We start from the raw sequence: 12,280 nt of genomic DNA, 5'->3' as shown, positions 1-12,280 counted from the left end.
TGTTCGAATCGCATGAAATTGTTCGTGCGTAATGCTAGAAAACTTTTTACGCTTTCGCGACTATCTTCTTAGAATATTTGTTAATGATTTGAATAATGCAGTCATCTCTTGTAAATATCAGTCGTTTCGAATGAAAAACAATAGAGGAACATTTATAAAATACAAATACACCACAAGATATAAATGAAAAACCTTTAATACTGATATGTTTATAAAATTTTCAGATATTGGATAGATGTTATGAAGTTCTGACATCGCTCCATGGACCCAATTATGTCGCCGATCTTGACAATATTCTCGATTTTTCATTAAAACTCACTTCACTGCAGAGGAAGGGCAAATCGGATAAGAACCTTTTCGTGCCGTCTGTGGACGCCCTCAAGGAGTCTCTCATGGGTACATTCTCGTCCACGAAAAGCTCTCTGAACCTGATGGATTTTTCGCCGATGAAAAAAGCAATCGACGCCCTACATGAATATGAACTCGTACCGCTTTATGACTTAACACCTCCGCCATATAGGGATAACAAACTTATCTGCGATTTTTGGGATAAAAGCCGTCTTTACCAGCTCATCTATCCTCGAGAGGTGGGTTGAAAATTTGTTTTACCATATCATGAAATATGTTTTTATAAATGTAATTCAAAGATGAAATTCCACTTCTTAATCTGAACTTTCAAAACGGCAAATTCATTTTTTCCATTTTCATTCTTTCTTCCTCTTCTCTCTGACGCTCTCCCCCATTCACTCCCTCTTTCTCGCCCCTCTCCTTTTTCACTCTTTCCCTCTTTACTCGTTTTTTGTAATTGTTTTCAGTTTTTTGCAAGAGTTATACGATATCGTCCCTCTCTGTCTCTCTCTCGCTCTTTCTTTCTCTCTCTCACTCTCTCTCTTTGTATTTCTTTATCTCTCACACACTCTCTCTTTCTCTATCTATCCATTTCTCTCTCTCTCTCTTTCTCTCTCTCTCTCTCTCTCTCTCTTTTCCTTTTGTCTCTCCTTCTCTTATGTCAATCTCTTTCTCTTCTTGCTCTAGCTCTTTCTCTATCTATCTCTTTATTTATCTATCCATTGACCTATCTATATCCCTCACTTTTATCTCCCTTTCTCCCCTTCTCCCTATCTCAATTTCGCTCTTTCTCTTGTTTTGTGGAAAGGTTTTTAAGGTTTTTTCGTTAATTGTAAGCGAGATCATGTTCGTGATAAAAATTGCAATTCTCTTAATTTTTCTCTCCCAAGCACTATCTATTTCTCTCTCTCAATCTCTCTCTATCTATCTTACTGTCTCTATCTCTATCTATGTGTCTGCTTGTCTATCTATGTTTCTCTTTTGTTCTATATTATTTTGATCCAAATTATTTTAACTTTAAGGTTTAACAGTAATGAATCTTTTTTTATTATTGTTTTTAAATCGTTTAATCGTTATTAATTTTGGTGAGGCTAATTTTCAAGTTTTTCATCGCAAAACTCTTGTAATTCAGCTTTTCTCCATTCGTCGATTAAATAAATTTCCATTGTCAAAAATTGATGGCGCGTTGTCCAAGGAAGATGACGTGCTCAGTATAAAGTACAACTTCATCCTCTCAATCAAATAAAAAGGAGGCAAATGGTTTAGTTTGTATTCATTAATGCAAACCGGTTTCTTTGTAAGATGCAGCTGTAAAGAGTTGATTTAAAAATAGGTTAATAGAATCGTTTTATTCTGGGAAGGCTATTGATTGAGAAAAAAAGTTTATATATTCAACAAAACCTTACATTTAAAACTGGTTAATGATTCCGGCTTTCTGTCAATTCTATTTCGGGGATTATTTCATTTAAAGTTTGAAGTCGAGATTTTCCAGAAAATATTTTTTCACTTACCCTCTCACCCGTTAACTTTTACGTTTACATTTAACTTTTGCACATTTTAATATAGTAAAACTAAAATCGTTTGGGAAAATGTTTTAGCTGACCATAACCAATCTTATTGATCAACGGTCACATTTGATTGGTCTAAATTTGTAAGGAATGTTTTGAACTTAGTAATTGTGACAGCTGTAGTTTGGCGAAAGAAAAGCTTCTTTATCTGCTGAGTAATCAAACCTTTAAAGTCCCTTTCTATACTTCAAAACGCTTTGTATTTTCACGATGCTATTGCCCCTTGAATATTTTCCATTCGTGGAAGTGGAAAGATGCGAACGATTCGGGAATTCATCTAACTTTTTCTTTCTCCACCTGCTGATAGGTTGGGGAACAATTTCAGTTTGAGAGGGAGAAATATGTACGTGAAAATGTATATGAATATGTTATGGTATTAAACTCCGTTTTTTCTTGAAAAATGTTTATTTTCAGTTATACTTTTAAATTAGAAGTATAGAAAAATCTTTTTCTTTCATTATAAAAACCGATTTTGTAAGATATAAATCTGCTTTTAATTATTTGAAATTTGGCTTAATCTTTGAAATGATAAAATTGAATCCACTCTTACATTTGTTTTTATGTAGTGTTTGTTGAACTTTGTTCCAATAAGTTATATTGTGTACTAATTTAAGTAGAATCTAATTAGGCCAATGTATGTATGTACGAATCCTGCAATAATTTTCCCTTCTTTGAGGTTTGTCTGAAGCGAAATAATAGAGAAGAATTACAAATCGACGCAATAAATTCAAAACTGTGAGTAAAGAATCTACATTAGTAAACAATAATCTAACAAATATTGAAACATTACTCGACTATTTTGATAGGACCAAGGACAATAGATCTAGACTCTCTCGGCAAAGAACACTATTTGGTACTATACAAAACATATAGTGAAAGGTAGTTTAATAAAATATACCAGGAATACCTAAATAGAAAGTGATGAAATGAATTGCGAATAAATAATAAAAATGAGCAGTACATATATTTAAATTTATTAGTTATCGTTATAGCAAAATATATTTGTAATGCTTAATGAACTATAATTTATGTTAATTTAGAAAGTAGAAGTTAACAACTTAAACTTAGACTAAATTTCAAAAAAGTGTAAGTGAAATTGTAGTGATTTCCTTGGTATTTGAACGAGCTTTTTCTAGCTTTAATCTGAAACAATATTTTTATGCACATTTTAATATTTAAACACATTCTTAATTAATCCATTCTTTCGCCTGTCAGTTGAGTTGTCTACTTTTGTCAATAATTTTTTTAATTGGTTTTGGTTGAAATGAAGGCCGAAGGGCGTGGGTTCGAATCCATCGACACTAACTTTTTCATTTCAACCAAGACCTTTCATAAAACGAAAAATTAATTGAAAGTTTTTATTATTTATGAATTGTTATATAAATAAATCTGCTGTCTTTATATTGTTTCATAATCTCTCGGATAAGGGATCGTTTAGGAGAAAATTTGTGGAATCTGCTGATTCATGTTCGTACGATAAAATTTGGAAAACGAAGCTCTTTGAAAGAGATATCAATCAATATTTTCGTAGGAAGATTAGACCTTTGAATTTTCATATTGTACAAAAAAAAAATACTCTTATATAATTTTCTTTATAATTTTGTATTAAAAACCAGAGATAAAGCCCATTTGAAAGAAAACACTTCAGCTATCAAAGAATAATTTTACACCCTTGAGAATTTGAAACTATTATTAATTAGTAAATATATTAACAAGTATGAACATCTATTTCCAAAATTGAAGAAGTGGACCACTTCTACTTTGACGTGTCTGTAAGCTTTTGATAGTAGTCTAAAATATAAATAGCTTCCTTTAATGTTTCCATTTTGAAGGCACGATGGACTTCATTTCTGACGTACCAGAGTGCATTGAGCATTCCTCTATTCTGAACTGTTGGTTTGATTTGAAGATTGATCTCGCAGGAGCAACAATTGGATGTCTGAAGTGCACATCGACTTGAAGACCGGTTAATAAAGTGAATGCCTACTTTCATTGCTAAAGTTAAAAGTCTAGGATGTGGGGTTTATGTTTCCTAAGCACTGAAGCCTCCTGAGTTGTTGCACTTTCCTAGTTACTTGGTTCTCTCTGTCGAGTCGATCATTCTTCTAAGGAGTATGAGGTCTCTGACTGTCGTTGCTACAATTTCTTTCACTGGATTTCATCGTCATCGTCTCATGACAAAGGAGTGCTTCAGCCCATTAACTAACACATTTTCGGAATTCGTGGGTGAACTTTTCACTACTTTTTTTGACGTGTGTTTTCCATCGCAAGCTTGCATCTAGTTATATAACAAGGTATTTTGCTTTGTTAGCGTATGGAATTTCAAGGATGGTAAATTGGCATGTATTGACGTTTCCGGTTAGTGAAGTCCAAATGATTTTTCTTTACTCGGCTTTATTCTTTTTTTTTTTATCCAATTATAAGTTCGGGAAATGGAATTGAATGGAATTGACGAGTCGATAAAGCATTGCTTCCTCCAACTAAAATAATTGCCGTACCATCAGCTAACGTTACCGTAACATCTTCTTCATTTACATCGTTTGGTATATTGCTAGTGAAAGGCAGGTATGGGCGGGCTTAATACACTGCCTTGTGAAATTCTAACATTAATCGATCCGAACAGGCCTCTGTTTGCTTACTTCGTAAATACCGGTCAACAGTGTAGGATTCGATGAGTTTTGAGAAGTTGGCTGGAATGTAGTGTCTTTTTCATATACAAGAAATTAATAGTCCTACTTTTTTAAATTAGATACACATAAATAGGTTTGAAACAAAATCAGTTTATCGCTAATAATATTTGAGCTGAGTTGTGTTCGGAGAGAAAATTGATTTGTGACATTGAATCGTTTTTAACTTCATTCGTTTTTGTTTAAATCACGCTTCAGATTTAGATCGGTTGGATAGAGAATCTGGGTTTTGGTCTGTCATTGGAGAAATTTTTATCAAATTCCAATCTTTTGGCCTATGTTAGGCCTTCCTCAGTGCTAAGATAAATGCCATGCCAGTTCATTAAAGTTTATACCGCAGGTCTTTCAATGACGAAACGCTTCTAATAGACCAACAAAGCAAAGTCCGACCAAATTGATCGGTAACAACCAAATTACCGGATAATCACCACACAGACCGCACACAGTAATATCGCAATACTATAACAACTAACAAAGATAAAAATAACGTTTTTTTGTGCCAAAATATAAAAAGGTTAAAACGCTCAACTATAATAATTGTAAATTAAGTTAATAATTATGTATAACAACATTCTTCAGAAAATAAATAACCACGCTTGAGTTTGACGCAAGACATTCCATAAGGTTTTTAGTTGAGATAAAAATGTCAGTGTCGCGAACAGGATTCGAACCACGAACTTCGGCTAGATACGCCGCTACTCTACCACCTGAGCTATCGTAACTTCGATCCACTCGGACTTTAATAGGAAAATATAATCAGTTATAGTACAAGCAAATTACAAATAATTGAGGTTTTTAGTTGAGATAAAAAAGTCAATGGCACGAGCGGGATTCGAACCCACGATCTTCGGCTAGATACGCCGCTGCTCTACCACTTGAGCTATCGTGACTTCGATCCACACGGACACTAACCTCCCATCTCAACCCAACCTTTTGAATTTTCCCTCCTTTTCGACGTTTTTCAAATGTCGTGTAATCAATTTGATTCTCGGCGACAATGAAATGGCCACGGAGAGCTTTAGTGAAGGTATACTTCATTTTAATTTATTAAATTCACTCGCTTTCGTGGTCCGCTTGACCAATTAATATCTTTCAATTAATTTTATCTCAACTAAAAACCTTTGACCACGAAAACTAGTGAACATTCCCTAACTTTGAGAAATTAAAAGTTGTATTTAAAAAAATAATACCCTTACTTTAAAAGAACATAATAAATTTATTAAATCCATTATGTTTTAGTGGTCTAATTGACCAAATTACTTCTTTCAATTAATTTTTCTTTTTATGTAAGGTTTTGGCTAAAATGAAAAAGATAGTGTTACGAGCGGGATTTGAACCCACGACCTTCGGCTCAATATATCGCTGCTTTAACCACTTGACGTATCGTGACATCGATCCACTTCGACACCAACTCCCGATCTCAACGTACAACATTTCGAATTTTCTCTCCTTTCTGCCATTTTTTGAAATGCTCGTTCAGGATTCGATTCTCGGCGACATATGAGCTGTTAGTGAAGTCATACTTCTTTTACTTACGAAATCAGTAATGTTTTAGTGGTCTAATTGACCAAATTACTTCTTTCCATGAATTAATATTTTTATGTAATGTTTTGGCCAACTTCTCAAAACTGATCGAATCCTACGTTGTTGACCGGTATTTACGTATAAAGCAAACAGAGGCCTTTTCGGATCGATTCATAAAAAGATTAATTAATTGAAATATGATTTATGTTGAACTGATCACTGGGTCAGCCTGCTTTTCAAATTTAAACTAAAAACATGCTCTCCAACAACTAACACCGGCCATAAAATTTCGTTTTGACATAACAAGAACAAATAATTTATAAATGAGAGACCTTCAACAACTTGAAAATGATTTTGCTCATGATTAAAAAAATGAAAACGTCACCAAAAATCATTTTTAAATGTTTCATAATATTTATGTTATTTATTTCCTTATTTCCAATAAAAATACAGTTATAATTGAAAAATATACGCATTATCTTTGCCGTTTCACAAAAGGGTCATAAACTCGTAATATTTAACCGAAGGGTCGTTATCTCAGCGGATAAATCACTACAATGGTCATTCATAATTTGGAAATACTCGTTGAATTAGAAACCAGGCCACTGTGACGTGTATAAAAAGGGAAAAACTGTGGTTACAGATTAATTCTACTGCCTCTTATATCGGCCAGTGCAATTAATCATGTATCTTATTCTGACGACTACGCTCGTTTCATGACAAATTTCCTCTCCTAGCCACAGTATCGACAATGCGCCAGACAGAGAAGCCAGACTCCTTTTTCGTCTATCTTGCGAAGGTAATACTATAAATGTAATTTAAATTTAAAATGTATTTTCAAAGAAACCACCCCTTTACAATCATCCACGCCTTGATTTTAACAGTCTTGGTTCAACGTTGAAACAATTTTATTTACCAAAAATCCTACTCTAATAAATAACTCTATCACAATGTTGTTCTGCATTGCTTAATCATTATTAATTATTAACCATTCTTAATGATTTAAATTTAATTGAGCTAATTAATTTTTTATTGGCATTTTAGTTCCCAATCTATAAATAAAACGCCTAATTTTATTAACTACAGACCAATTTCGATTTTCTTTCTTTCCTTTTTTTTTTACTTTTAATACCGGAAGTAAATTTTCTTTTTTAAACAAATAATGGCTTTTTTCTTATTGTTTAAATTGAATAGGTTGATGAAATGTGGTTTATAAATAGGTCAAGCGTATTACAAGAGTTTATGACCCATGTAGCATTTTATTGGCGTCTAAAACTATCGTCACTCCGTTATCAAAAAAATCATTAAAAGTTAATTAGCTCTGCTTAATAGATAATTGTTTTTGTCAGAAAGCTCAGAGAATAGGAGATTCTACGTTATCTCTTTCAAATCATCACTTAAGTACCTCACCCAGTGCCATTTCATTCATTGTGAAATGGCCTGATCCTATAATTAAGTATTTTAATGCTATAAGGAAATTACTGACTTTTGTTTCCATTACTCCTTCTATATTAAATGATTATTTTACATATTATTATGAACATTTTTATAGCTTCAGGGATGAAACGTAAAGTAAGTTACAAAATTATTTAAAACAATAGTTTTCCTAGACTTTTTAATTCCTCACTGTAAGGTTTTATGCGAGTCAACTTGCCATAGTTAATGTGATGATCCTTACATAAAATATATATTTGGCTTATTTAAAAATAAAAAACTTAAACCTTTAAATGTAATAGGCACACGCTATTTGGAAAGTAATTACGACATTACATATACTCATGTTTTTTAAGATTTAGACAAATCAACTAATACAGCACCAAATTTAATGGATAAATATTTTATAACAAGAACATTTTTCTTTTAATAAAAAAAATTCACGCGATAGTCAAGCATAAACTTTAATGAACATAACTTTTGCCTTTCTCTTTCTCTCTCTCTCTCTCTTCCTCTCTCTCTCACTCTCTCTCTCTCTCACTCTCTCTCTCTCTCTCTCTCTCACTATCTATTTATCCCTCTCTTCTGGTGGTCGTTCAATCCAACATTATCAACAAAAATTATCATAAAATATATTTTATGAATACTCAAAAAATAGTATATTTGTTAAAATGTTACGTCAGTTGAATCAAATCCACATTAAGTTGTAGGTAAAATAAAATATATTGTTATTATCATCATCATCATCATCGGGGGAGAGAGAAAGTGAGTGGAAAGGAGAAAGATGTAGATAGATAGACTGATAGATAGAAAGAAATAAAAAGCTAAAAATGAAACAGAGATACAGAGTTGTCTTCCATTTTGATCCAATTGGAAATGAGGGATAGAAAGAGAGAAAGAGAGAGAGAGAGAGAGAGAGAGAGAGAGAGAGAGAGAGAGAGAGGGAGAGATAGAGAGAGTGAGTGAGAGGGAGATAAAGTAATTTTGGAGAGAGGGAAGGAGAGAGAATGAGTGAGTGTGAGGGCGAGAGATATAAACCGGTAGAGTGAGAGATAGAAAGATAGACATAGTGAAAAAGTGGAACAAGGAGAGCTGAGGGTGAGAGAGAGGGAGATATAGAGTGAGAAGGAGAAAGATTTAGGGCAATATGCTGATAGATTGAAAGAAAGAGAGAGAGTGAGAGACCGAGAGATAATACATATATTTAGGACGTTTTGAAGAAAAATATTGCTTTTACACGAAAATATTACCACACAACAGCTTCCACATTTACCAATTGGGGATAATCATTGTCCAGATTTTGCTGTACGCGTTCCCATATAATGAGAAAAGCAACTCAACTGCTAAGTAATTAATTATAATTTTATACTATAAAATTCTCGAATACACTGCTGAAATCATCTCTTATTGTGATTCTTAATGCGAGCGATGTAATTCGCGAAATTGATACCGACTGACTGGAAATCCAACGGAACCACGGTGACGTCGAGACCATTGTTGTGGTAAATAATAGTTTCACGACATATAGACAAAACTGAAATAAAATGAATATCGATTTTAGGAATCTATGCGACCAAAACATTATCGTTTTTATTATTCTATGAAAATAACGTATTTTATGCAACTTTCGTGTTACTCCAAATATCGATCTTTTATTACAAAAATTATTACGTATCTAAAATAAAATTGTGTTCCGAATAACTCGGAATGCAAAAATCCGCCCAGCGGCATCCTGTTCGGGACAGCACCTGTTCAAATACAACAATGTTTATTCTGTGTGATAATAACATGAAAAATGTCCCACTTTACAAAAAACAAAATCATTCTTTTATTTTAAAAAAGTGTATTTAACGACGTTAGTTGTTTTTATTTATAAACAAATCTGTAAGAATTTGATAATCGCCTTCTTTCGAGTTGAACTCAACCGGCATGCAATATTTTCATTTACATACGAACGCCATTTTTCGATTAATCAACCATTTGAGTGTTTTTTGCCTAGGTGAATTTAGAGTGGCGTGGAATATATTAAAAAAATCATAATTTAAGTCGAGATTTAATCCAAAGCAATATCCAGCAAACATTGCACAACTTGTCAAAAAATACTGTGTAAAAGAGACAAAAATTGTATTATATTTTTAATTACACGTTGTGATACATTTCTTCGGAATTCACTCGAAAATATTTCATTTGCATCATTTCACGTTGAACTTCTAGACCTCGCAAGATTCAAATCATTTCAACCGGGCTAGTTATTTTATCGGACAAATGAGTCATATCATTTGTTCATAGGGGAACATGATAAAATTAAGGCTTACAAATTTAGATAAAAATTAACATGTACTAATAGTTAAATAAGATGCTTCCGTTGATGAATGTTGTTAATATAAAAAAATAATTTAAGGTGAAAATCGATCGTTACAGAACTTACAGAATTTACAACAATTCCTCCGATTGCAGTCTTTAATTGATTTGTGTTATTCCTTGCTGTTATATTTGTATTGCTTATTTTAATATACATCCAAAGAAAAAGCCGTACACTTTTATTTTTTGTTTATTTTTCGTAATAACTAGATATAAAGATGATTAGTTCACTTAAAACGTAAATACAACAACAATAACTCGTCGTTTACCTTTATAAACTTTTACACCCTGTAGATTAATAATAAAGAAAATCAGTTCAATTTCGTCATTTGCTTTGGCCAATGACGGACACATTATCATCAACGATAGTCTACAGCGATTTAGGCTTACCGGATGTCGAAAAGGTAGTGGTCGACCGCGATGTAAAGACGCTTTTACAGCACTACGGAAACGTCATTTAATGGTTTTGTAGATAATCAACTCTATAGTGTAAGGGTCAGATCAAAAACAGTCAAAAGAAGATTTCGTGATAATAGACTAATCTCTAGATATCCATCTACTACTGGAGAGGCATCGAGAAGAAGAAAAAAACCTATTCCCAAATCATCGTCTAGCTTGTTCACTTGAACAAGGGTAGCTGTTCCCTTCACAAATGAGTGCTGGTTTGGTTTGTGACTATTAGACTGGGCCGAGTGTGTAGATGACGTGGAGACGCTTTGCTTCATGCCCCATTCGTGGGCCATAGCCTTTTCAAAGACAGTCAGTTATGGTATGGGGAGAAATTAAAGTTACGTGTCCATATACTAAGGTGCATTGGGGAAGTTCTTCTGGAAGTTGATGTCCCATTTGCTCCATTTATTGGGGACAACTTCAGGTTAATGCATGATTATATTTGACCGCATGTAGCTAGAGTTGGTGGATGGAGATTACCACAATGAATCGGTCAACACGTTCTCCTGACCCGAATCCTATAGTGCATGATAGAGCCATGGGCTAGACTCCAACTTACTTTTCACTTGATGTCTAGAAGACTTCGTTGGTCTTTGGTCGTTGGAGGTAATACGAGTTATCAAAAGCAAAACTAGTAATAGATTTTTAGTTAAATTTTAATCTACCAGTAAATGATTTTGTTGTGTTTGGTGGACTTTCTTTCAAACAATCATAATTAAATAATTTTTATTGAAATTCATAAATTTTGCAACATGTTTAATTTCGTTTAAATTAAAAAAAGTATGTTTCATTATACGTATCAAATAATATATAGTTATTATAAAGTTAGTATTATACTCTTATAAAAATACATATCATATTTCAAAATAAACAAAAATATAGGAGTGTCTAGTTTTTTGTGTCTTTGAATGTATAAAAGCACACTCTAAATTATTGAATACGTTCAGGAATAATTAAAGTTCACTCTACCATCGATACATGGGTTCGAAGTTCAATCTATTTAAGGTCAGAACCTTTGTGTTTACTCACGATATTTATTTATTTTTTTGGATATGTAAACTATGTTATTCATCTCGAGCCCTCTATTTCTGTACTTCCTTTTCCGTCTTTCTTGCGTTTTAATCCGACTGATTTCCTTTCTTGGTATGACAATAACCGGCTCTCTCTTTTCTTTATCCTATTGTCACCATCTGTTTACCTGTCAATTGTGGGTACAATATCAAACAAAAATACACATAAAACAGAAACAAGATAAAGCGTGATACTATTCCCACTACTTTAGAAGTACTCGATATTGTGAGTAATTGGGAACAAGACTTCCTCCATTCGCTCTAATAAACGCATTCACACATCAGATATCTCGGATATTCCTTAGGATAATTAGCTCCTCCATTCGCGCTAAAAAATTACATTCACACACTAGAAATCTTTCTCACTAACACCGAATGCTCGATGTTCCTCGGGGTAGTTGGGGATAAGCTCCTCCATTCCTGCTAATAAATTATATTAAAACACCAAGCATCGTTCACGCTACCTCAGTGTACGTGATATACCTCGGGGTAATTAAAGATGCTCCTCTCCATTCGCGCCAATGAATTATATTCACATTACTCCAGATTACTTGATTTTCCTCAAGGTTTGTGGGAAGTAGTCTTACTATTCAAAATGACCTCCACACACCATAATTCTTTCGCACTGTCCCAGCGTATTCGATATTCCATCAGGTTATTGGTGATAACCCCTCTATTCGTGCTAATAAATTATTTTCTAACACCAGACTTCATTCACGCGTACTTCATATACCTCGGGTTGGGAATGATCCCCTCCATTCGCGCTAATAAATTATATAATTATTTATAATAAATTATATAAATTATCCACTGCACCCAGATTACTTGATATTACTCA

At 33.2% G+C, this 12,280-nt stretch overlaps 1 protein-coding gene across 1 annotated transcript in view; it reads left to right on the top strand.

The window, feature by feature from the left end:
- Nucleotides 1–12,280, top strand: part of LOC106672069 — a 32,600-nt gene that overhangs the window by 6,474 nt on the left and 13,846 nt on the right. Inside the window, exon 6 of the mRNA XM_024227581.1 lies at nucleotides 225–587. Coding sequence (XP_024083349.1) covers nucleotides 225–587 — 363 coding nt within the window. The remainder of the gene's footprint in view (nucleotides 1–224; nucleotides 588–12,280) is intronic.

The sequence above is a fragment of the Cimex lectularius genome, unplaced genomic scaffold (assembly GCF_000648675.2).
Source record: "Cimex lectularius strain Harlan isolate CLEC.00 unplaced genomic scaffold, Clec_2.1 scaffold132, whole genome shotgun sequence".
Lineage (NCBI taxonomy): Eukaryota > Metazoa > Arthropoda > Insecta > Hemiptera > Cimicidae > Cimex > Cimex lectularius.
Note: the sequence above shows the minus strand (reverse complement) of the source record. Positions and strands in the feature narration are given on the sequence as shown.